At 39.6% G+C, this 26,052-nt stretch overlaps 2 protein-coding genes across 4 annotated transcripts in view; one reads left to right on the top strand and one right to left on the bottom strand.

The window, feature by feature from the left end:
- Positions 1 to 184: 184 nt before the first annotated feature.
- ak9 (adenylate kinase 9) lies at positions 185 to 12,338 on the bottom strand. 2 transcript variants are annotated; one of them, XM_051408666.1, is made up of 37 exons: positions 12,141 to 12,338; positions 11,798 to 11,895; positions 11,192 to 11,255; positions 11,050 to 11,102; positions 10,834 to 10,930; positions 10,585 to 10,697; positions 10,293 to 10,445; positions 9,876 to 9,998; positions 9,301 to 9,375; positions 9,052 to 9,153; positions 8,697 to 8,836; positions 8,265 to 8,587; positions 8,085 to 8,099; positions 7,809 to 7,927; positions 7,409 to 7,556; positions 7,196 to 7,292; positions 7,007 to 7,092; positions 6,853 to 6,903; positions 6,262 to 6,456; positions 5,914 to 6,053; positions 5,496 to 5,702; positions 5,137 to 5,409; positions 4,923 to 5,044; positions 4,490 to 4,709; positions 4,285 to 4,353; positions 3,995 to 4,210; positions 3,635 to 3,853; positions 3,298 to 3,514; positions 2,994 to 3,195; positions 2,700 to 2,846; positions 2,363 to 2,580; positions 1,854 to 2,050; positions 1,525 to 1,694; positions 1,233 to 1,331; positions 971 to 1,073; positions 723 to 837; positions 185 to 552 (listed from the first exon to the last, which is right to left on the bottom strand). In XM_051408666.1, exons 1-37 carry the CDS (start codon positions 12,145 to 12,147, stop codon positions 344 to 346), a joined length of 5,202 nt encoding a protein of 1,733 aa, XP_051264626.1. In that variant the 5' UTR covers positions 12,148 to 12,338; the 3' UTR covers positions 185 to 343. The 2 variants fall into 2 exon arrangements, with proteins under 2 accessions (XP_051264626.1, XP_051264627.1); XM_051408667.1 differs by having other exon boundaries at positions 4,923 to 5,041.
- Positions 12,339 to 12,401: 63 nt separating this feature from the next.
- The window catches only part of fig4a (FIG4 phosphoinositide 5-phosphatase a), a 48,902-nt gene continuing 35,251 nt past the window's right edge, over positions 12,402 to 26,052 (top strand). Inside the window, exons 1-9 of one of the 2 annotated variants that reach the window (XM_051408668.1) lie at positions 12,402 to 12,684; positions 12,842 to 12,957; positions 14,610 to 14,708; positions 15,859 to 15,982; positions 20,390 to 20,546; positions 21,293 to 21,343; positions 21,983 to 22,146; positions 23,372 to 23,500; positions 25,572 to 25,672. In XM_051408668.1, the coding sequence (XP_051264628.1) occupies positions 12,895 to 12,957; positions 14,610 to 14,708; positions 15,859 to 15,982; positions 20,390 to 20,546; positions 21,293 to 21,343; positions 21,983 to 22,146; positions 23,372 to 23,500; positions 25,572 to 25,672 (888 nt within the window). In that variant the 5' untranslated portion in view covers positions 12,402 to 12,684; positions 12,842 to 12,894. The remainder of the gene's footprint in view (positions 12,685 to 12,841; positions 12,958 to 14,609; positions 14,709 to 15,858; positions 15,983 to 20,389; positions 20,547 to 21,292; positions 21,344 to 21,982; positions 22,147 to 23,371; positions 23,501 to 25,571; positions 25,673 to 26,052) is intronic. The other variant, XM_051408669.1, reaches the window with a different exon arrangement.

Here is a 26,052-nt window from a genome sequence, read left to right as displayed (position 1 = left end):
GCCTCTTCCCCTTGACTAAGATCTGCATGTATTTTCCCCAAGATAAGTCTTTAATGTTCAAGAACTTTGCTGCTCGCTTCACTATAATTTAGATTTTTTGGTGTTTAAAATAATAGTTGTTAGTAATAAGTATGAATTTTTCTCTATGCAGATAAGCTGCATAAAAAGAAAAAGAAAAAGGAGATTCATTGTTGACAATGCGTTTTTATGGATAAGTAAAACAAATCGTGAAGGATGCTTTATTACACTCTTACAGCAGCTTACTTTAAAATCCCTTTGCTGTCACACAGTTCTTCACACAACATAAACTACCAGCAGTCAAGGTTTTTCAAAACAGGGTCAACTAAAGCACACTGCTGGCTCCTGGCGAGTCTCCCAAAGCCAGGAACCTATTCAGTTTGAACTCAAAGTCAATGGGACGTTCACTGGGAGGCCTGTAGTTCCCTCTCATTGTTGAGGTCAGGTATGGAATGAGTGCACAGTTCTCTTCAAACAAGGCAAGTTTCTTTTTGTACTTCTGGCTGGTGTAGTCCGTGCTCTTGTGGTTGAAAGCTGTAAAAATATGACATTTAATTCATTAGTTGGATAAAAAATTGGACTAAAGCAAGAGTAAGTAGATAAACAAAACAGTACTTCATACCCTTACCATCATCATTAAGTTTAAGCAATTTGTGCATGATTTTATTTTATTATTATCAAGGTAATCTTGACCTCTTGCTTACCTTTCAGATAGAAGGCCACATAGAGAAGTGCTGATCTTTGTATACTGAGGAAGGGATACTTTGGTTTGAGACACCCAACAGCTGTCATGGCCTTGATGACTGCTACTGCCACACCCTAAAAAAAATACAGGTTTAACTTAAAGCAGGGCAGATGTCAAAGAAACTTATATATGTCAACCGTTGATGTTAAAAAATCAGCTGCAGACATCATTATTACAGAATACTGGGATGTGTGTTTGGTGTCTGACCTGTTCCAGGTAGCCCAACGTTGGAAGGGAAGTGAGGGGTACAGGCTCACAGAGAGGAGGAACTTTACTGGGCAGCTTCTGGTCCCAGTAGGCTTCAGGAATCCTTGAAATATATCAACACCACTTACTGTAACATGGTCAAATAACACTATAATGTCTTCATTAGAAGTATAGAGAGCACTTCAAATACTATAAATAATATATTCAAATACTAATATGCACCACAGAATAAACCTTGTAAAAAGGAAACATGACTTCACACCTCAAAAACTTGGCCTGTTTCTCCTTGGTTTCAAAAATGTAGATCCGTTCTCTGTATTCCACAGCATATTCCATCTTTCCTCGAACCAGAGCTTCATACCTATGGACAAATACATGTTTTTTTGGAGGGGTCTTAGGCATGTCTGTGTATTCTCAAGACAACACAAATTATGTACGTGTCAGAATTAGCTTTGTCTATTGAGTTGGAACTTAAGGACAATATATTACTTCAAGCAAGAGAGACAGAGTTAGAGTTAGATTTGAAATTAACTGTATAAGTGTGAATATTGTACCTTCGCCTCCCATCCAGATAAGTGACCGGGCAGAAGCCTTTCATCTCGACTTGCTGTGGGAACCTCTTCTTCACCTGACTCTCAGTTATCTTTCTGGGCAGCAGGTGGGGTTCTGGGAGAGTGCGTGGGCAGCTAGGAGTCACAAACTGATCTGGAGTGACCAGGAACCGCTGTGGTTGAGAGAGCAACATAAAAACGTTATTTTTTTCCATTGGATAATGAAATCATATCAATCATGCCCAGAATTTATCTGAAAAGAACAACAACTGCTTCATCTGGCCTCTCCATACTGTGTGCATGTGTCTTTTGTGTCGCTCCAGTGCACTGACCTCTAAATGGTCTTCGCCACACATCTTGTAATAGCGTCCCCTGTGCTCAGCAGCATGAGTTAAGACTGCAGTCTCAGAGCAGTCCACCAGGTGGTACTGTAGAGCCAGGCAGACGGGACAGTACTGGCCAAACTCTCCAAGCCGATACTGCAGCTCCTTGGGTGTGATGCACAGTCTGTTGATGCAGGCTGCTTGCCCTGCAAAATTAAAATGCATGGGGAAGAGTAATACCTGTCATCTTAAGAGTAACTTTTTATTTGTCTTTTTGTTTTATTCCTGGAGTTTCCTTTGTAAGTTGTATAACCTTTGTAAGTTAAATAGTAAGTTTTCTACAAACAAGCCATTACAAAAAATAAATAATAGGTTGAAAGAAACTGAAAAAAGATTAAATGCATCCTTGTCAATTAAATGCTTTCAATGTTTTCAATGCATACAGTATTTGGCATTATATTTTATTTTAGGTGTAAAGAACCTTGCTGAGCTGATGCTTGGATAAGCTTAGTACTTACTGCTGCCCATCCTCTCCAGGTAGCTGTGGATATATTTCATGCTGATGCTGACCTCCTTTATAATGCTGTTCCAGATCCACCATTTGCTCTTTAACCCATCGAGCTGGATCCAGTTCTGATATTGTTGCTGGAAGTGTTGCCTCACATGCTCCACCTCCTGCTTGTAACATGAGTTACGAATGTGGAGGATCTCGGAGCTGTCGTGCATAGGGTGAGGCCTGCAGTCGAAGGACATCTTATTACAATTACTATTAGGATTTATGATTTTAAAGAGCTCTCAGACTTAGGATCTCTGAAAATGTGTGTTTATAGCTGCTATTAATGTGTGTTCTCTGACTTGTTGATCTTCATCTTGTCCACAAGGCCTCTCTTCAGCACCTCCACTGTGTCCAGCTCCAGCTCAGCTACTATCATTGGGATGATGCTCCGAGACCCCATCAACTCTGCCTGCTTAAGTGTCTGAGGAAAGCCATCCAACACATACCTGGAACGCCAAACAAGTAAATACTGTCTTCACAAACAACCTCAAGCAGGAATAAAAACATGTGCAGACAGTCATAAGTAATAGTCTAGAGTATAGAGGATAGTCTTCTTCTTTAAACATCAACAACTTTAAATGGATCACGCCTACCCTCGAGTGCTGCATACTGAACTCATAAGCGCCACCTCTAGACACTGAATGGCCAGTTCATCAGGCACAATGTTTCCCTGGGAGAGATGCTTTTTTATGTGGACAGCTAGATCAGTGTGCTCCTGGGTGCTAAGCACCATACGTACAACACTGCCGATGGACAGCCGGGCCAGGCCATATTTCTGAGCAAACATCTGTGCCACTGGAGAGATAAAGCAAAGTGAGAGGAAGTGTGTGAGTTTTTGAGAAAAGTGCAAAAGAAACAACTTTGGGTGGATCATTTTCCAGCTGTCTTGAGTCTTACTTGTCGTTTTTCCTGATTTAGGTGGTCCAACAACAGCCATTTTAACAGGAAGGCATGGGGTGGGCTTTGGCTGTCTAAGGTACTTCAAGGGGTTCAGCATAAATGTGTTGCGGTTCTCCTTTGATGCAAAGAAGTAGATATACTGATGGAAGATGAGAGGAAATGTGGTATTGAGAGGCCACTGCAGAGGCTGGATCAAATCTCTCTCTTTGTATTGCTGCAGAAGGGGGCGTGTAAAAGAATAAGTTAGAGTTCTCAAAATAACTTTTATTAATGACAGAAACCATGGCCTCATCCCACAGATGCAAAAAAAAAAACCAACCTTAAATATGCCTACCTTTATGGGGTCCCAGCAGCCAAAGGCACTTTGGAGCTTGTAAGAGGAGAGCAGCAGCTTAAGTGCCAGGCTGTATGAGACGGGCTGGCATTTTTGGAAGAGTGACTCCCTGTTGGACAGCAGGGGCTGGATTTTCTGGAGCAACTGATGCTGCACCATCCGGATCTTGCGAGATGCACTGATTGACATTTTTGGTATGTTTTGTTCAGTCAGGAGCTCCTGAAAGCAGAACGTTTGAGCAAATGATGTGTTCTTGAAATCAGAATGTAAATTAATCAATCAATGAAGTATCTATAAATGATAGCAGAATGATATGGGTGAGGGAAGCTAATATGCATATCTGGCTAGTTGTCTTTTTACCGTCAGAGTAGTTAAGTTGGTTTCATCTGTCCCAAAACGTTCTTCTATCTCCATCTCCAGCCTCTCAGACGCTGCCTCCTCAGTCTCCTCATTGTCCGCATATTCATTATCCTCTTCTGAAGGAAACTCCTCCTCCAGCATGGCCTCTACCTCTTCCTCAATGTTGCCTGCAGCTTCATCCTCTTCATCATCTTCTTCATCCTCATGATCCCCGGTCTGATCCGTTAGGGGATTGGGGTTAGGGGGAAAGTTAAGTGGGTTAAGACAGTGGTTATGATGGGTTTGCTTACCTTTGTTTGGTCTGCCTTATCGCCTTGCTCTGCCATGAGTTCAGCTCTTCTCTTGGCAATGTTCTCCTCCTGTACCAAAGAAATAGAAATAGAACTGTGCCACATACTCACACAATCTACAGTCATTGTCAGGACGGACAGTAGAAATAAGGCATGATAATAAAGTTGGCAGGAAAATAATTCTACCAATTTGTCACATGTTTACCCGGTTCTTCTTGCGTATATCACGAAGGAGGGTCAGCTGTGCTTCACGCCGGTTGCGCTGCTCACGCCATTTCTCCAGGTATGCAGGCAACAGACGCTTCTGAACATCCGAGACTTCCACCGCCATGATTACCACAAGGTCGGGAAAAAGCTGTTGCTGCGACATGTAGTTTACCTCATCGGGATTGTTAGGGAAGCCCTCCAAAATAAAACCCGTAGACCTACGAGGAGTATTTTAGGGTCGCAATGTATATACATTCACAAAAATAAGGCATTTATAAATAATGTAGGAAAAGAACATTTTTGACAGTTTGAGAAAACAGGGTTTTGACGTTTTTACACTTTTGTTTTTGTGAAAACAAGCAAATATTTTCTGATAAGTAGGGTAGAAGGGGGGGCAGGAAGTGTGTGTTTGTGTGTGTGTGTACAAATACTTGTATGGTTCCTGTTTCCAGTACGGTCTAATAACCATATCCAGGATGTGTGGACTGAGGGGTTCTCCATCAGACAGGTAGGCTTTGATGGCATTTTCCTCATCAGTCAGTACCACTTCCTGCTGTGGACACACAAGAACAAATACACTATAATTCATTGCCAGGCACCATAATGCTGGAAGTTTTGCCACAGAAAAAGTTTATCGAAGATGACCTCTATGTCATTCGTGTTGTCAGAGGTGTCCTCCGTCTCTTCCTCGTCCTCCCCCCTAGCTTCCTTTATCAGGGCCTCCAAGTCCTCAGACTCCTCTGAAGACTCACCCTCGTCAGCATAAGGAACCCGCTCCTTTGTTTTGGCCATGATGAGCATTTGGAGTTGCTCCCTGAACTGAATATGGAAGATGCCAAACTTCTGGCTGAGCCACTCACCATGCGTGGTCTTGCCTGACCCTCTGGTGCCAAGCAAAAAGATCCGCAAGGCAGGAGGCTTGGACAGAAGAAGATAAGAAACTTGTTAGGGATTTTTGTTATCTTACTATGGCTTTTTCTTTCTATTCTTGTGCCAGCTTATACCTTGAGAGGCCCAGTCTGTGCGACAAAGTGTGCAGGGTTTTCAAGGAAGGAGTCCCTAGCTTTGACGCTGGAGAAGCAGAAGGTCTTCTCGCGGTACTTGGCTGCAATTTCGTCCATACAGGGCAAGAGGACGTTGTGGTGTTTTAGGGCCACAGGGCAGAAATGATGGGTATCGCCAAATAATCTCTTGGATGTTGTGTCCCCCTGCTGTCATTCAGGGAAGGAAGGAAGGAAGGAAGGAAGGAAGGAAGGAAGGAGATGCTGTTTTTTTTTATATTGTTGTTTGTCAACAAAGCAGTAAAACAGGCCTGTACCTTAGTCTCTCCAATCATAAATAGGATTATAACCCTGTAGTTTAAGTCAAAAAGGTAATTGACTGGTTAACTTAGATTAAAAGAAGAATACTTTGTTTACTGACTTCATCCTCCTCCTCCTCTGCTGTGTCATTGTCACTGCTGCCTTCCTCAGCTCTCTCCAGCTCAGTTAAGGCCTCGATATCTTCTGACTCCTCTTCCAGGTCTATTGCTGACAGCTCCCAGGACACATAATTAAAGGGTTCTGAAGATAATGCAGTTAAACCAGATTGAGTTAAACGTTTTTCTTACCAAACATGGCATGTGGTAGAATCTCAGCAATCATTAAAACTCTATTGTCAATTCAGAAACATTTGTCATGAGTACTTTACTAATTTTGGGGTTACATATATTTACTTGAAACCTGATTGGTCATCCCAATCCAAGACTATGACTGATACGGTTCCACTTACTCTCTATCTGAAGGACTATCTCTTGAAGCAGGTCCTCTGGGCTTTTGCCCCCAATCTCTAGTTCTGAGTGGGCAACAGTTAAAGCGGACTGCATTTGCTCCCATTGGGTCACAAACTGTTGCAGTTGCAGTTTATAGTCATTCATCTCCGGGCCATCTGGATAACCTAACTCCCAATGATCAGGTAGAACCACAGCTTGAGCAACACACAGGGGAGAAGGAGATGGAGAGTGTTAAAGACAGAGGGAAAATGTTTTTTTCAGTTTAATGCTGCTTTTAAGGAACTTATATATTGTATAGTTTGTGAAAACCAAAAGGTAAGTGGGATTTGAATGAAAAAATGTGGCCAGAGTGTGAAAATGTCCAGTATAATATGTGAACCTTTACTTATTTTGAAACAGATATGAGGAAGAGTTCTAATTCTTGTCCACACTAATTACTTTTGACGGCAAACTACTGGAGAGAAATGTAACACACATACACAAACTGGCCTGGTGTTTGTATCTTAATGACAAAGGGCATATTTCGTCTAACTGAGTCATAGAATTTTTTTTGATCTAAGAAACAACAGCATGTAATACAAATGTCTCACCTTCCTGTTTGATTACGCCAGGATGTCCAGGACTGGTTGTATTAGACTGTTCTACAAAGGGAATTAATGGATGCATTAAAAACAGTGCTGAATTCTACTGGATCTGTGGGCCTTTGTGAATCTAGGCTGCTTTACGTAGACAGACAGATAGTACCTTCAGTCTCTTCGACAACTGTCTTTAGACTCGTTTGCAGTTCTGCTGGCTGGGCCTCTACCACTGATTCTTGCGCCTTCTGGTTTCTAAAATGGAGAGAGTTTAAGGACAAAAACAAAAGCTGCATAAACAATCATTTTAGATATAACAACCCACATGATTTTACAGAATCACTGCACCTGCACTCACAAAGCCGCTTTCTCCTTCTTAGATTGTTCGTCCTGCGACCTCTTCCTTACGGCTTTGTCCACGCTCTCCTTGTTCATCTCGTATAATCTCTTCAGAACTATTCAACATATTGAAGTTCAATGATACATGAACACTGACAGAACCGAAATATAGTCTAAAGGCTATATATTTAAATAAAAACACTTTGAGGTGCATTGTTTCTCTCTCTCGTACCCTGATTTCCATCACTGTCACTGAGCCAGAAGAGGATGTCTGGCAGGACTCCAGCTTGCTGTAAGGCATCCATTTGGGAAAAGTTCTTGGGAAAGTTGTCAAGCACCCAGCCAGTCCTGACATCTGCATCAGTGTCAGCCTCTTCAATCTGTAACATCAGAATTATTATCAATCACTGTTTATAGATGTACTAAATTCCACCTCAAGCTAAATGCTTAATTAAACTTTAAGTGGTTTATTCATTTGGTATGACCATGACATCATATTTACTGCATGTGATAAATGTCAAATGGCAACATCTATGTTAAATGTCTATGCTTTCTTACAAATCAATTCAACAAATAAAAAAGTTACTATTGTTTAGCTTTTGTTAATGTAGTTACAATGATTTTTTACATACCTCTTTTATACGCGTCTCCAGTACCTCAGCATACAGGCCAAAGGGAGATGTGCTCATATGTTTAGCTTCTTCCAGCGCACTGAGGACCATGGCTTGTACCTCTGGATGATCCTCTGTCACTGAGAACAACAGAAAACATTGACACACAAATATAGTATATGCTGCTCATATTTACATAATCTCTCACTGTGAGCTCAAGCATGATCAGAATAACATCAATATAATATAAAAATATGTTTATCCGTATTTGTTTGTTTGCATTTGTGTGAGTCTTACCTTCTACAGTTTCATCTGAGGAAATAACATATCAGACCATTAATTCTGTATATGACAGTATTAGTTGAATGTTTAAAAACTGCATGCACATACAATATATGGTATTTTGTTGTCTCTTACAATATGTAGAACTGTACAGGTGATAGTGAATATCATCATCATCAACAAAGCTTAACTTGCCCGACTTGGGTCCGCCATCCTGCTCCATCTTCCTCTTTACATTCTCTATAGCGACCTGTGTTGTCTCCTCTTTGATTTTGTCAAGCCTCTCCTGCTCAACCTTAGCCAGAACGGGCTGCACCAATACCTCCACATCAAGCACCAGTGCATTGTAGTGCTGAGCTACAAGCTTACATAGAGTGCTCTTCCCTGCTTGTGGAGGTCCAATGATGGAAACTCTGCAAGGAGGCCTGGGCATTGGAGGAAGTAAGTACCGGCGGGGGTTTGTGATAAATTTTTGGTAAGCCTCCTGAGATGAGAGGATGTACATTTTGTCCTGGAAGCTGCATAGGGGGTGAAAAGTGAGTTGGTTAAACTTTTCATCCAATCTCACTTGAAACTATTGTATAGATTCCTCACCTGGCCACAGCTTACAAAAGTCACATCACTCACCCCACACTTAATTCAGGCATGCCAGGAATGACCTTGCCCTCTTTCAGAGCAACAGGACAAGTTCGGCCCCAGCGGCTCCTTCTCCATCTAAAGCCTGGGGCAACTGGCCTGGAGGAGGACATTACTCTCAGTAGGTTCTCCTAAAAAAGAGATGGACTCAGGATTAAACTACTTCTAGTTAAATTAGGAGTAGATTCAGTAGAGGGGGTATGTTTAAAAATCCTATTCTTGTGTCAGCATCAGCTGTGTGTGTATAGCTCTAATGCAGGTTGTTTGAAATACTGGTGTTTTCTATGCATTCACATAACTAATTGTGATTTGAAATAAAATCTGAATATGGTTTTTAATGACAGACCGTGTCAATATCTTCTGATAATTCTTCATCATCAGTCTGGGGAAGGAGGACAGGAATGGAGACACGCTTTATTGCCATGGATCCAAGACGGGTCATAACAGACTAGAGACAACACAGTCAACAAACTAAGGTTAGGCCAACAGGAGTTCATCAACATATGATATAACATATAATGATCCAAAATGTTATTGTTAATTATATTGTTTGTAATACTGTAGCACGTATTTCATTCATCCTTGGTGTTTTTACCAAGTGCAGCTCTTCAGGTGTGTTGTTTCCATCAAGCTCCAACAGGTAAAGGAGATTGTGGTCTGTCATGTAGTCCTGAAAAATATCAATTAACTTACAAATTACTGGCTCTAAAATAAACTTACATTTAGTAACCAGTCCTTTTATATTTGTCAGTGATCATTCAATCAATTTATTAACCCCCCAAATGGGTATTGTATCAAGAAGGAAAATATTGTACTGTGACATCTCTAATAAACATACTTTCTAAATAAAGTTCAAACTTTTACACAAAGACATCATCTCTGCCATGACAACACTGATACAAAGTTGACAAAGCTGAAAAGGATGATTAAAATTGGTTCAGCACTCTGGCTTGTAAGAACAATAACCATGATTGCTGCATCAGAGCTGTCTGAAACGTATCATAATCCAAAGACAAAGATCAAGATTTATATTGTGTAAGAAATGGATGACTTAATTTCAAAGGATTAGTCCAACCTAGAGCTGCATTATGTGTGGGCAGCGATATGTTTATTAAACTTTTTAATCAATGTGGGAGCCTTTGAGGATTTTTGGAGCCCTGGGTAACTCACCTCCAGTGGTCTGAGCATGGTATCCTTGTACATGTTGACTCTATGAAAGGCATTTCTGGGCAAGTTCTCTGGTGTCCACACCATCTGGTCAATAAAATCCTTTTGGAGTTCCTCCTCCACAGCCTGCAAGCAAAAAATAAAAGTATGCTATAATAAGAAAAATGCTTGATTCGTATAATAGAAAATCATGGCTTGAGAGCTTTCCCTTTAAAGGTTTAAAGTTGTGAAAAGGTTTTTTCAGTAAAAATCTAAATTTTTACTTTGTCCAAATAATACAATACAGTGAAATGAGGCAATACAGGAAATAATACTACTTATCATTGGAATACAATCAAAACCAAATTACACAAACACCACTCACAGATTAAACTGATTAAAGGTTAAACCCAGCAGGAGGTATTTCCTCTTGAGCCATACCTGGTCCTCCTCATCCTCCACTTCCTCATCCCTGTTCTCCTTCTTCTTGTTAAACACCTCCTTACGCTGCCACTGATCCCTGTTGTACAGCTGCCCTGTCTCTGGGTGCTGCTTCAGACCAGACAGCCTATGGACCAGGTCCTTGTCTGCACACTGGTGGAAGATGTGTGTGTTAAATTCATCATCAAACTAATCTCAGATGTACAAATCTTTGCCGTTGTTTAAAGGTTCATTTAAAAATAAAAATTAATAAACTGCTTCTTGATGCAGTGCACAACTTTGATTGACAAACCTTGATGTTGATGATGAAATCAGGTGTTAGTTTGAGGTTTTTGATCAGCTCAATCTGCTCATGAATCTTCAGACACTCTTCTGACAAGAACGGCAGGCAGCTCAGAACATACCCTGTATTACAGCACACGTATTATCAACTACAAGCAGTAGCAGAGCTCCCATAGTGGTGTTTTAAATGGCAGGTTGTTGTGCAACTTGCATACACGATCACTGTGCTGAAGCTGATAAAATAAGCTACACAATTTACCATAGTGCTCAACATCTGGTGAGTTAAGTCTGTCAAGAATCAGCTGGAGCACCGTGTCTTCTGGTATGCTTCCTCCACCAGATAAGACATTCAAGAGCTAAAATGGTCAGAAAAAGCAATTCATAGACCATACAAAGAATATATATTTGAAGACAAATGACATATAAAGGGGACAGTTAACCTTTCTGTCCTTTGACAAAAGAAAAACATACTCACCTTTATGCCTTGCTCTGTTTTATTTTTAATGTGTGTGTTGAGCAGATCTGTATCTGAAATATTATAAAAGCTGATGAGACATATCTTATTATGTAATATATTATGTTGGGACAAAGGTCAGAAATACAACAATTATACTTGCCATCGATTAAGATACATTTCCAGGACTCTGCAATGTTTTTGGCCAAGGTGGATTTTCCAACACCCTGCCACAAAAAAATGACACAAAATTGAGACTAAGTCACTGCGTCATATGACGTGGAAGTAATTAGGAACAAAATGTGTTTGGGTGTACAGTAGTTCAGTTGTTAGGGGGCTTCAGGCAGCACTTTCCACAATGTTTGTGGTGGGTGAAACCTGAAAACATTGAACTTTCCTCACCAGCAATGTTCAGTGTTAACCTAAATTCTTAGATCCTACAGTATGGACTTGATTTGTTATTAAATTACCTCTATAATATTTATTTTAATGACACTTTAACATGTGTTTTTTGATATAATAGATGCATCCATCATAATTTGCTTCATCCAACAGACAAAACACAAATAGCAAATGATGACGGGACATTTCATTATCAATGAACATTTGTGTGTTCAAATTCTTCACCTGAGGAAGATCTGTCATCGAAAACTTATGTCAACATCACATTTCATTCCCCCACACCAATGTGTTTAATGTGGATGTGTTTGTAGCTACCTCTTGGAAACCATGTTGTGTTAAGTGAGTCTGTAAAAGAGAGAGAAATTACCGGTCTCCCGACTATAATGAAGCAGGTGGGTTTGGCAAGAAGAGTCTCTCTCTCAGCTTCATCTTCTATAAGGTTGTCCACCAAACGGTCTGTTTGAGCTTATTGAACATCAGTGCAAAGATCATGAACAGGACAGTGCAAACAAACGATCAGCTTCTTCAAAGAAACTTTATTGTAACTAAGTTAACAACACATCTGAAGACGTTGCGTTAGCAGAACTAACGTTACACGGCAACTAACGTCAGGTTAAAGATAAAGTTAACGTTACCTACCCGATATAACTTTAACATTAATTAACCACAGGTAACCAATAACTGTCATACTTCAACACACGTTTACTTACCGTTCATTTGGGGAATTATAATGTCCTTTTTAACCCGTTTAAACTTGTACCATTGTTTGTTAACTAAGCTTTACCTCATCTAACGATAGCTATCCGATTACGGTTACCATAGCAACCAACAAACTGAAGCGAGAGCTAATAGCTTAATGCTACCGGTGGCTAGTTTAATTGGCTTGTGCTGCTTTAATGTGTGTGTATTCTTGATGTAACGTTAGTAAACAGTATGTTAATACATATAGCCGCTATCTACGAGCGAAAAGACACACAGGTAAAAGACGAGCAGCGAAAGCGTCAATTACGAATCGCATTTTCGGTGTCCTTTTTCGAGCTTTTTTGACCCTGCCAGACACCGTATCAGTTGACATGTTTTTTGTTTTTTTTATGACAGTCACCTGACTGAAACAAATCCATGTTTCATTCTCTTCTGTGCTAAATACCTGGTCAGTTTACAGACATACATTGACTTTGTTGTTACCAGAGGACATGCATGTTATCATCCCTGGGAGGGGTTTGTGGCTAACGCAGCTAGCTATCTGAATTAATGGTGAGTAACGTTACTTTACAGTGGTTAACAGTTAGCTAGGGTATAATGAGGGCCACACACTGTGACTCTAAGTGTTAAGGGTTGCCTTACGTATCTCTTTTGAGTCGTGTAGTGTGAGGTAATGGATTTATGTTGTGTGTTTTCGTACGCTTTGCAGCTCTTCTGTTGTCTCGTCTGGATTGTGACTGCTTGGAGAACACCGGGATAAAAATGCCTCAGTCAGCGAGTATCATCAGTGGGATCCAGAAGATGGTTCTGTATGAAACCAGAGCCGTAAGTCTGTCAGGATATCTCTATCTATCTGTGCTGTTATTGCCACTGTCTCACCACGACTTCACAAACTTCTGTTCATGCCTGCAAGTAGTCAACAAAATCTCTTTAAAGTACATCTCCATCATGTTGAAGCTGAGGCTTCCTGGTAAATACTAGTGACTTACATACTGCAGAGACAAAGTGCTGAATTAAAAGAACAGGATGAGGGGAAAGCATGCTTTGTATATACCTTTATGATCAAAGGAAAGTAAAGTTAACTGAGCACACCAGCTATGCATGTGACAGCACATGGACAACCACAGCTCTGATGGAAGTGCCTTGCTAATGACACTGTGGCACAAATATTTATTCAGGACAGATTATCCCAGCCAGTCTGGGCGTTCAAATTGCTGACGTTCACAAATCTGTCTCCAAAAGCCAAAATCCCAATCCTATCATTTATTTTAAGGATGTATTGCTCCTGTTGAAATGGACTCTATTCTTAATCGCACTGATGTTAAGAACACTAAGCTCCATCTATGATTTTGAAATCTAAAAAAATTCCCAGATGTAAACATGAGGGTGGAGAAAGGTGGAGAGCTCCTGTAGGATTGTGATTACTTGTCGACAGGCACTAGATGGCAGCAAAATATTGTTTGTGATCATTTGCTACTCCTGGTGTACTCCTGTCTACTGGCTACTTACTTATAGGGATTTGACTAGACTAGACAGTCAGAATAATTATATTTTGTCAGACAAGTTTGCCTATAATATATTAACCTATATTTAGGTTTGATTAGGGTTGTACACATTTGGTATAGATATGTGCGTATTTCAGGAACACATTTGTCGCAGTTTAGTTCGAATAATCTCTGACTGTCTGCCAGTGGTGGGTAGAACTCTGAAAATCTTTACTCAAGGGAAAAGTATGATTTCTTCCATAAAACCCAAAAGCAACAGTGCAAATGAGAGAAAAAAGGGCTACTTTCCATCAAGAGAAAACCATGATCTGCACAAGGAGATAATTCTGTTAATATATCAGAATCAATCCAGTGATCATCTGACTTTGATGTTTATACAGTGTGTAGCCTACATTTGTTCTACATAGACTAAATACACGTTTATTACGCCCTTAATGGGAAGTGAAAGTGTGTCTGCCAACTTGTGAAAGGGCGATGCAGGCTCCTTTTTACTCATTTACGTTACTTGTAGCGGGTTACCTCTGCTGTCAATCCATTTTACTGAACAGTGGGATAAACTGACTGTCTCACTACCGTGGACAAAGGCTGCTTCATCAGATATGTGGACGTGTGGAACAGGACAAAATGGCTCTAATGGTTGAGGACTGTACTGATACATGGTGTTCCAATTTGACGCTCTTTAGTGGACAGAAAATCTTAAGCCATCTTGCAACCCAGTGTGAGAAAAATAATGACTGAAAAAGAAAAGACACAGATCTTAACAAAAAACACATCATAATGTAGCCTTGTGATCAATGTGGCACATGACAGACAAGTTGTCCTACTGTGTTCTCTTGAAACTGGCTACAGAGACTGAATCTGATCCAATGTCATCCATGAGAAAGCTCCCTGTGCTGACAGTGTCCACAAAATATTATGCAATCACACAAGTAAAAGTGCATTCATGCTTTTACGTGTATTGTTTCTTTCCAGAGATATTTTTTGGTTGGGACCAATCAGGCACAGACCAAACACAGAGTCCTGAAGATTGACCGCACAGAACCCAAGGACCTGGTCATAATTGATGATAAGGTAAGCGCAGAGTTTCCACCAGAGTTAGTACAGTGGTAATGTATATGCTTATGCAATACAGTACAGCACGCTCGGGCTAAAATTGTTCAATCACTCAGCCTGTCCCCAGTGTATTGTGGATGACAGCTTAGCTGATGAGTGTTGAGCGCACCTCCTTTTCTTCTCCTCTGCTCATTACCAGGATCTATGAGCTGGGAGTTGATTTGTTTGGTCGTGTTGTGGGTGATTATGATTATGATTTGTTTGTTATTATGAAGCATCCATGACTAAATATCCATCACCCCACGCTCTCATTCCTGCAGATATTATACTAACCTCAGGAAACCGTGTTTGTTTTTCATTTGATTGGCATAGTAGAGTATTTCTTGAACAGAGTGGGGATGCTTAGGAATGTGATGAAGCAGTGGAGGTGAGCAGGTTTAAAACTGGAATCAAAACTTCATCTTTCACTTTCTCACTGTTAACATGTAAGAAACGCTAATACGGCACTCAAAATAAAATAAAAGGCTGCATAGAACCTTGTGAGATAAATACAGCGAGATAAAGAACCTAAATAATTGAGATGTATCTTTAACTTATTGCATTTTGCAGAAAAATGCATTTAATTAGACAAAAAAAAATCATGTATATAAATACTGTAGCATATATAGCTTAGTACAGCTTTTTTCAGTTTTGCAGAATTTTAACAGTGAATTCTGTTATATGAGTGACGTAAGTTGCTTTGCAGATAACTTTCATGCAAAGGTTGTTGATCTGTTCTGTTTATTCATTACAATATGGCAGGAAGGAATTTGGTTAGCAGCTAATCTATTTTTCCATTAATTGCCTCATTGAGGATCAATCTAAACCCTTCTGTAGAAAATTTGGGGCCATTGATTGAACAAGGCCTGCTAGTCATTTACTTACTGTTACACAGAAAATAATTCTTTTGTACAAGCCTCACTGGCTCTGAATTAAGTTATTAGTCAAAAATGAGTCCCCCATAAGCAGCAGTTTGTCTTTTGATAAGAAATGCATGAACAGTGTGGAAAGGCATAAATAAAGAAACACACAGCTTTATTCATGTATCTGTGTGTGTGTGTGTGTGTGTGTGTGTGTGTGTGTGTGTGTGTGTGTGTGTGTGTGTGTGTGTGTGTGTATTTGTTTGTAGCATGTGTATAGCCAGCAAGAGGTTCGGGAGTTGCTGGGCCGCTTGGACCTGGGCAACCGCACCAAAATTGGCCAAAAGGGTTCCTCGGGCCTGTCCAGGGCTGTCTCAGCCTTTGGCATTGTGGGTGAGTACTGTCCCTCCACACTCACCAGCGCAGCAGCAACCACTGTGGGGTACAATGAGCTGTGCTACAGCTGCATCCATTGACCTAGTTTTGCATATTAAGTACAGGGGATGGAAAAACATACAATAAAAGGAACACCTGGCCGTATAATCACTACAATATAGCCCCGCTGCCACTCCTACTACCTTTTGTGAAGCTTATAATGTTCGATTTTCTGTTTTCAAATAATGACCATCAGTGGTGTATTCAGAAGCAGCAAGAACATTTCACATTTTTATTACTTTCTATTTCCTTCTCTAGAAAATCAGGTAAAAAGAAACCACAACAGTATTGTTTAAGAGAGTTGCCTATACTTGTAATAGTGATATACAGTGCCTACTTGTATTTTACATTAAAATTAATTTATATCATTTGGTAGAGATCTGTTTTTACTTGAGCCTTACAGGGTCTCTTTCTATTGATCAGTGTCAAAAAAGCCACATTAAAGGTCCAGTGTGTAACTGTTGGAAGGATCTACAATAATCACCTGAAAAAATAGGAATCGTTGTGTTTTCGTTACCTTAGAATGAGCTGTTTTTATCTACAGACACAGTAGGTCGCCTTTCATGGAGTCCGCCATGTTAAACTGCCACATTTTTAAACCCAGAGCTGATAAACCAAACACTTGCCGTAGATTAGGCCTTTGGTGTTTTGTGACCACCATAGTTTCTCCTTCACACACTTAACAGCCCGTTCTCATAACCAGGTCGTCCAAAACAGATGCCAGCATGTTCAGTAAGTTGAAACTTCACTGCTCGATGCCACTAAATCCTATACATTGGTCCTTTCAAAATGATAAAACATAAAAACTTCAAAGGGGGCTGGATACATTTTATAGGCATGTATTTTAATATATAAACTATATTGATTTAATCACTTAAAACTAATCTCAACACTTTTTTCCCCCACTTTTTATAATATCGTTGAAAAAACAAGGCAAGAAATGTAATTTAAAAACAGTTTCAAATAAGCAGTTAATATAGTTTCTGTGAAATGGCAAATGACACGGTAACACATCAAAACTTAGTACAAGGTTTTTTTAATAGCAAAAGTGTCTGTTTTCTGACTGTTTGTTAAGCTAAGACATGGAATACAGGTCACTCTCATTTTCTCAGGTCTGCTTGTTCTGTCTCTCTGTCCTATATATTAAAGCCAAGGTTTGTTACGTGACAAGTTTGTGTAACTGATCACATGTGTAGCCAACTCTGTACGTCCTTTATCTGCGTTTGCACCCCAGTTGCTGTGGGAAAAAATAATTGCCGCTGTGAGTTTCACGTATGCACTGCATGCTCAGTCCTCAAGCCCTGACCTACATTTCATGTAGGACACATTCTAATAGACACAGAAGAAGAACCATGCTGATTTAATCACAGCCTGTCAGTATTGATCCTTGATTATGTCTGTTTCTTTGTATCCAGGACATTTGTGAGAAAACAATTGCGGACACCTATACAATCTGCATACATGTGACAGTGACACTTTCTAATCAAGCTTATTTCTTCCAAAAATACTAGACACTTTAATTAATTGATTACATTTTTAAACATATCTCCCCTAGGAATATGAGATTTAGGAGTTGCAAGAATGCAGTTTTTGGCATTTCTATAAATCAGAAGAACGCTTTCATTTTTTGTTTTCAATTTCTGTCCTTTTCCTGAAGCATTAATCCAATTCATTTTAAAGGGGACTTCACCTGCAATGTTTGCGAAACAGGAAGTCTCCTTAAGGGCCAGTATAAGATAAACAGTAGTTCATTCCCAGAATAGGAATATAAAGCTTGAAATGAGTATGATATGCCTTTTAATGAGCCAGAATCAAATGAAACCAAACCTTGACCTCAACTAGCCAACTTTGGTTTTTTTTACATGTTATTGCCCAAGAATGACAAATAAAATACAGACTTGATGAGCTCGTACAAAGTGGCTCTAAACTTTTTACTTCCAACCGTAATGTCACCGTGCTACCAGCAGCTCCAAACCAGACCAAATTAACGTAAAACATAAGTGAGCATACGCTAACTTTAACATGCGAACATACTCACAATAACAATGCTAAGATGCCGAGCTGAACTGTATACGTTTCCATTTCCGGCAAAGAAAGATGCAATTGTTAACTAATATTGGCATGGTCCTTTCAGGGCATAATAGTGAGACGTCTAAGATAATTCAGCATCATCGTTGAGGCTGTGGATGGGTCGGTCACACTGACACAGACAGATTGGGACTTTGACGTCTGCTTAAATGAGATGCTTTTTTCTACTGTGCCCTAATGCCACCTTTGCTCACAAGCCTCTATTTGCGAGAGTCACTGTGTTATATGGAATAAAAGCCATGTAGGGTACAGTGTATCCTGAGAGCCCGTTTGCCTGGCACATTTCTTATTGCTGTATATAATGAGTAGTATTATTGTAAGTTATTTTTTTCGCCTTTTATTGCCTTTATTGTATAGTGACAGCTGAAGATAGACAGGAAAGGGGGGCAGAGAGAGTGTAATTTCACACATGTACAAGAATTTTTTGTAATAGTATCTATCTTCTTAAGTATTTTTGTGGGCTATTTAGCGTTTATTGGGGCTGCAAGTCAAGATTGAACAAACTCAGCCCCAGCCCATGGGGTGCATGCTCCACCAGGGGAGCCACCAGGGTGCCCCGTGACTAAATATTTTATTATGTTTAGCTCAGCAGCAATAAGTTGAGCAATATCACAGGTACCACACAGACACTTTTACAAATGAACATGTATGTCCTTCTAGTGACTGTCAAAGCCCCAGTGGACTGTGTCTCCTTATGTGATTGGTTGTAAATGTGTCCATGGATTTGAATCATACTATATGCACCTGAATTTCTAGCATTCTCTTTGTATTTAAAACATAAACTCATCATCCTCACTAGCAGCTGACAGCACAATGGGACTGGGTCATCTGTAATTCTAAAAAGTCTAAATGCACAAGGATTTTCTATTTAGCTGCAAAACTTCATTTGTGAGACACAATCTGTAAAGAGATTAGTTTTAGCAGTCATATATTAAAGAGCTTGAGGAGGCAGGCTAATAATATTCAGACACACAGACATGAGCCACAACCATCTATTATGTAATTGAATATCACAGATGAGAAAATAGCTCAGCAAAAGCTGAAAGCGAATCGTAAACTATGTTGTGTGATGTTTTCTGGGTCATATTTTAATTATGTAAGACTAAATGGATTGGAGGGTCTAGGTAATATAGTGAAGTATGACATACACACTCATGATCCACCTCCACTAAAGGAGTTGTTTACTTGTTTGCATTGTTAAAGCTGTAGCTGATTTTCAGGGCTTGATATGAATAACTCAGGTTATGTCAGTGGTAAGGCTGAAAAAAATGCCCCTTTGAAAGAAAGTTGCAATTGATTGGTTTATTATCCCCGCCAGGCATAATTCTAGAGAGGATGATCCCTTGTGTGGGTTATGTACAGTCAATGGCACTTTTTTGTGGAACTGTCCACCAGTGTCATAGTTCTGGATCGAAGTGGTATCTAGGCTGACTTGCTATCACAAAATACACAATACACAAAAGGTAGTGCATTCACGTTGTTGTTATGTATAAATGCAGTTACACACACTTTCAATGACCAAAATGCATCCAAATAATAGGAAGCCGCTGTCACAGAGTACTCCAGCCAGTCCATTCTCTGGTACCAGGCAGCAAGAAAGCATCTCTTCTTACTCTCAAACAGGCTTATGCGGTACGTGTTAAGACTGGCCCATCTTCTCCTTAATCACTGCTGTTGAACCGGTCACCCACTTTCTTAAATCAGTTGCTGTGAATAGTATGAAAATATGGAGCTAGATAGAGATCAGCCAACTTAAACTACACACAATGACATACTTTTAGTTTTCAAAACTTGAATTCCCACTCAACTTGTTAAACGTTACTAACAGTAACACTTTTATAATAGCATTTTATGATACAGTGTTGCTATTTTCAGGATACAGTCGTGCTTTAAAAGCTGCTAATAAGATGTATGCTGTACAATGGAAGCCTTCTCACTCCCTTACCACCAGACAGTGGGTCCTCAAATTTCTGGATGTTGTCAGCTGCCCCAATAAATGGGGCTAGTGATATTACTTTACAATACCATTACACTATTCTGCATCTTAAAGAAAACTAAGATATATATATATATATATATATAGAACACTATTAAAAACTATACTATACAATAAACTTTACTTTGCAAATTTCTGCTGGTTGCATCTGGCTGTTGTGGTGGAATTAGCAGGAGGTGTTTCACCATCTGTTGCCTGCTGGAGATCTGCACTCTATACTGAGTGCACTCTTGCAGTTATAAAAGATTTTTAAGTTGGTATGATTATTTTATTCTCGACAGGATTTGTACGTTTCCTCGAGGGGTACTACATTGTGTTGATCACCAAGCGTAGAAAGATGGCCGACATCGGTGGCCACTCCATCTACAAAATTGAAGACACCAGCATGATCTACATCCCCAATGACTCAGTCAGGGTTACACACCCTGACGAAGCAAGGTACTGTCGCTTTCTCTTTTAGGGACTTTTAGGAATCATGCAGTGTTGCTGTTTGCAGCATACAGTCATGCTTTAATTTCGTGTTTTGGCAGATAGTGTTTGTAAATGTGTGTGTGCTCACAATTGTTCTCTAACACACACTTTGAAAATTGAAATGGATATCCTATGTCTTCTGCCTTATAAGATCAGTAATGAGTGTATTATCTCATTCATCATCTCTTATGAACAAATAAAATAAAATAAGTTAATAAACTATTCTAAACAAGTTGTTTAGGACAGTGGTTCCCAACCTGGGGCTCAGGACCCCCACTAGGCTCGCCAAAGCTTCCTGGGGGGTCACGAAGCCTTCCCTCAATCTTTTGTTAATTTCTATGAAGAAAAGTAAAGTAAATTGTCTAATAGAACAATGGCCCAGTGTGAAGGACAAGAAAACACTGTATGTGTCAAAAAAGATGCCCGTGGATGATTAAAGAATAAAAAATACAGACTAAGAATTGTATAAAAAGTTCCCTAAACGGGAAATAATCTGCTTGTTTTACACAAATGTCTTACAGTTATTGAGTTAATTATTATTATTATTTTTATTATAACTTGGGCTACTTGTATCCATAAAATATGTCACTTAGTCAGGGATCGTGAGTTTACTAAATGATAAAAAAGCATGTGTTATTAAATTCCCTCTAGAGATGACTTTTTTGTGGTATTTATTTCAGATGTGTGTTTAACTTGAGTTTTTGCTGTTCTAGATATGTGCGGATCTTTCAGAATGTGGACCTATCCAGCAACTTCTACTTCAGGTAAGACAGTCCAAATTCTCTTACAAAAAAGAAAGAAACATGCTTACAGTGTCATTTATTTAAAATATATTTAATTTTCTATAAATGATATCTATAAAAGCATTGAGGAGGCTTGCTCCAGGGTTACTTATTTGTTTGTTAGCAGCATTGGTCCAGAAACATGACTTGGTAGAAAATCAAGATGACACACGGCTGGTTATTTGTGATGCTGCTCAGAGTTCAGTTGATGCCTAAACTAAAAATGGCTTTAATTTATTTGACCTTCGTTTTCCTGTTTTCTATCTTGACAAGTGTGCCCTTGGATGTCACAAGGAGTCTGCACACAGCCTGAACAATTGTGTGTCTGTGATAGTTTACCAAAGGTTTTCATGTCCTCTATGTCAATTTGTTGTCATATCAACAAAAAATATCTTCTGTGTTTATTTTCTATGTAACCTATTGATGCATATTTAGTCTAAAAATAGCCAGCAGTTCTTGGTAAGTCTTGTCTGACATGAAGTACACTTGATGTTTCAAATTGTACAACGCGTGTTGAAATTGTTTATATCTCTATTTTTGTACTTTGGCCACATCTTAAATTGATTATGGGACTGTACATGCTGTACCTGATTCAAATTATATTGCCATTGTACCTTGCAGCTACAGCTATGACCTGAGCCATTCGCTGCAGTACAACCTGACTTTGCTGCAGAGGCCTTACGAACTGTGGTCATCACCAGCATCCTCTGCGGAGGAAGAGGTACAAACACAGAGCAAGCAGGACTGCTTTGACATCTTTGAAGATGAGGGTTTGCCTACGCAAGGTGAGTGGAAGTTAATTAGTAGCCATTATATGCCTCTTGTTTGTTCTGTTGGCTGGAAAAAGCCTCCTAATACTCCTGCTGAAAAGTAGAGCATATTATGCAAGGGGAAAATGTGGTATCTTGACACAAAACACATCATCTTTCTTGTATAGTTTAACAAGTTTGTTCAAGAAAGTAAGATTTATTTTGATTGATTATTAGTTAAGTTATAGCTTACAGGAATTAAATGCATTTCTATCTTTCTTGGTCTCCCTGTCTGTCCAATAGCTATTGATATTTAAAATTTCAGAATTAATATATTTTAATTACAATAACAGCAAGGGAAAAATGAAAAATCTAATAATTTAGCTTTACTTTTGGCTAGGCTAACCATTGCATTAGCTAGTGCCAGTTTCGCCTCCTGTGCAGGTCGAGGTGCCCTTGAGCAAGGCAGCCAACCTTAGAAACTGCTCATGGGCGCTGCTAACGTGGCAGCCCATCACTCCACAATCTCTCTCCCTGTTGCATGTCCACAAGTGAATTGTGTGTGCGTGTGTGTGTGTGTCTGTGTGTTGTGTGTGTGTGTGTGTGTGTGTGTGTGTCTGTCTGTCTGTCTGTCTGTCTGTCTGTCTGTGGGGATAGGGGGGATTAATAAAGTACATATCTTACCTTATCTTAGCTATCTCTTTTGCTTCAGCTGTCGCTGTCGCTTTATGGTTTTTAGTTGTGCTTTGTTGATATTGCAACTTTAATATTTATTATAGTTCTTTATATAGCAGAACAGATGTCAAGAAAGTCAGATAATTAAGTTTAATGTCACTTTTGACCAAGTATGTAGTGTTAGCTAAGCTACTTTCTTTGGAATAAGCCTTTTCACGCAATAAATGAAAGTCAATGCTAGTATAATTGTTTTTCCTGTTGCCACAAAAAAAGGTGTAAAGCCGTTGATGTATTTACCACAGTCAGAGGTGTCAGTTATCTGTTCCGCTGCAGGTTTGTGTGTTTTGTTAAAGTCCATGGAAAATCCATTGAAAAATAACTGTTCTGTCATTTGTGTGTATTGTAATACAATAACACAAGCTTTATCTCAGTTTGAGCAATTTAATACAAATGTTTCCAAATATGCTGCTGTTCCACAGCCTGCGTCACCTCAGCTTTTTTCCATTTGTTGCTTTCTAACTGATAATTTGGTCTGACCCAGTAAAATGATCCAGAGGTTTTATGTGTTCCTTCTCTTCCGCCACAGTGGTTTACGGCCTCCTGAACGAGCCGTACTACAAGTACGTGTGGAACGGGAAGCTACTGGAGCGAGTCAAGGACATAGTGCATCATGACTGGCTCATGTATATAATCCATGGCTTTTGTGGCCAGTCCAGTATCCTTTCAGCATTGTCAAATCAGTTTTGTTTGTGCATTGTTAGGCTGTTGCTTTTACTTATGTCTGTCTGTGCTTTTTTAATTGGCAATATCCTCTTGTTGCTTTAGATTTTAAAAGAAACTTACAAAATGTACAAAATTTGAAATAAGAACTGTACAGTAGCTTGTTGGGACATAATATCTGTTAAGGTTATATCTGATCAATCACACACGAGTAGAAAACACAACTTTACTCTGACAATGTCGTCCTTTTGTCGGCACTCCCCCTCATCTCCGAGCCTCAGCATCACTTGTTGAACTGTGCGCGGCCTCCATCAGAACACGTGTATTACACTGTGAGCAAGCGTGTGATTCACCACAAAAGTGCTGAAGCAATTTGTGTTTTGTTTGTAGGGCTAGACAAGTACTATGACAACTAAGCAAGGTCATCAAGTATGTTAGCACTGGCACTCGGATAATCTCTCCATCTGTTACCTCCCTGGAAAAAGCAGCAACAGTTTGCATACGTAATCAGATAAGCTACACATTTATTCTTTCTGGATTGAAGACAAATCACGTTTGTACACCTATACACATGTTTACACATTCGCTTCAGTGCTACTGTAGTTTTTTCTTTAAAGTTTTGACTAGACACTAGCTGCATACCAGGGATTAGTATTAGGCTCTACATGAATAATTTCCCTGAATTTTTTTAGAGGCTTTTGTGGTATTGATGCATGGGTTACTGCTGCAGAGTGGCTTTGGGCTTGACTAGAGCTGAGTAAACAGTCTGATTTATTATGGTAAAAGTCTGCCTTAGGTTCAAGTCTCCTTTGTATAAATCAAATTAAGCTGTGTAAAATATGTTGCCTTTCTGCCTTTTAGTCAAAAAAAAGGAACTCTTTTATGTTTTATCAGTAATTTGTTTTTGATGAATTGATATTTTTATGCCAGCTTTTGTGTTTCGGTGTTGCAGCAGTCCAATAAGCTAAGGGGCGCATTGCTCTCAGTAGTGCTCTCTGTTGTGTCTCCTATCTGGCAGCGTGCTGCCACATTGACATTGTGTGGGCGCTTTGAGTTTAGACAATTCCTGGGAACTGTTTGGCCTTCAGTGCTGTTTTCTGTGAGCATAAGAGTACAGATGGGTGCAATAAGAGGAGACTCAGTGGATAGAGTAAATGTAGAAATTTGCTGCAGATGAGGAGACACTGAAGCCGACAGGAAAAAGTGAATTGAGGCAGAAACAGAAGAATTTCATTAGTTAGTCTTTCCCATAATGCTCATACTGTAGATTTAATTTGTAGATCTGTGATTTGGACCTGTTTTGAATTGATGCTCAGAAATGTTTGTTACATTTTACCACCCTCACACGCTGCCCACTGTTATTTCCTGGGGGCTATACACCCACTGCCCAAAGTTGGCGCCCAGAAACGTCACAAACACAATGAAGTAAGAACAAAGAGGGCAGGGTATCTGCAGATACAGACACCGCCACACTCTTCTAGTGGGTCTTACGTGTTGATTGAGTCAATACATATTTTTTGGGGAAAATCATGTAAGGAAAATGCTAAATATTCTAATAAAGTTACTGTTTTTAATAGTTTTCATGAAGTCTGTTAGTGAAGTGATTCGTCTACCAAAATAGAAAATTATAATTTAGTGGTTTGCTTGATATTACGTAGCTTTGTTACACTAACTAAATCACAGATTTCTTTTAAAATTAATACCACAGTCTCAAGCAAAATGTCCTTAGGGATTTGCTTTTAGTTTTAGATCAAATATGCTTTGTTTTTGAGTTGAATGTACTTTTGAGGATAATAATTATTATATCAATAATATTAATAAGAATTTGAATAGTGCTTATCCTTGGTTTCCACTGATTAAGAAGCTAAAAAAGTTGTAATTTGTCACTGTGGCCCAATACAAGTGTGGTTAGGAGAGTGGTAGGGGACTACAAAAAAGACAAAATCAATATTCTAAATTAAGAACTATGATGTATTTTGATATCAGCATGTGTGTGTTTGCAAACAGGTGATTATATAACATTGTCAGTGGTGTATTATTATTCCTCCTTTACCCACCAACTGCAGAGCTTCTGATCTACGGCCGTCCGGTTCACATCACCCTCATTGCCAGGCGCTCCAGCAAATTTGCCGGGACCCGCTTCCTCAAAAGAGGAGCCAACTGCGAGGTACAGCGGTTGCTGAGGCAACAGGGAAGAATAGATAGTGGAGGCAGGGCTGAGGGCCACCGGGATGATGGAGATGACTCAGGTTGATCACAGGGGGTTAATTTGACCCGCTGCCTCTTCCTTGAGTATGCATGAGTGTCTGTGTGGGTGGGAGGAGGGAGGAGGGAGGAGGAACAAACGTAGATTTCCTATTTCTGTTTGGACTGCTATCCTGAGATTAGTTTGTGCACAATTTTCACTTTTCAGTTTCCTGCTATTGTATTCAAGTAGTAACTATTTTTCACTGTAGCATCCTGTTTGATTTGTCATAGCAGTAAAAGCACAGGTGTAATTGATATTGTTAACGATGGTTCAGCTCCATTTAGGTGTATGCTGGCAGG

The sequence above is a fragment of the Dicentrarchus labrax genome, unplaced genomic scaffold (genome assembly GCF_905237075.1).
Source record: "Dicentrarchus labrax unplaced genomic scaffold, dlabrax2021, whole genome shotgun sequence".
Taxonomy (NCBI): Eukaryota; Metazoa; Chordata; class Actinopteri; family Moronidae; genus Dicentrarchus; species Dicentrarchus labrax.
The sequence above is the reverse complement of the archived record's forward strand: the minus strand, read 5'-3'. Positions and strand labels throughout refer to the sequence as shown.

Coding starts and splice junctions, on each gene's coding strand:
- ak9 (XM_051408666.1), bottom strand. Junction 11,103..11,191: donor GAAATGTATCTTAATCGATG/GCAAGTATAATT, acceptor ATAATATTTCAG/ATACAGATCTGCTCAACACA. Junction 6,457..6,852: donor TGGCGTAATCAAACAGGAAG/GTGAGACATTTG, acceptor GTGTTGCTCAAG/CTGTGGTTCTACCTGATCAT.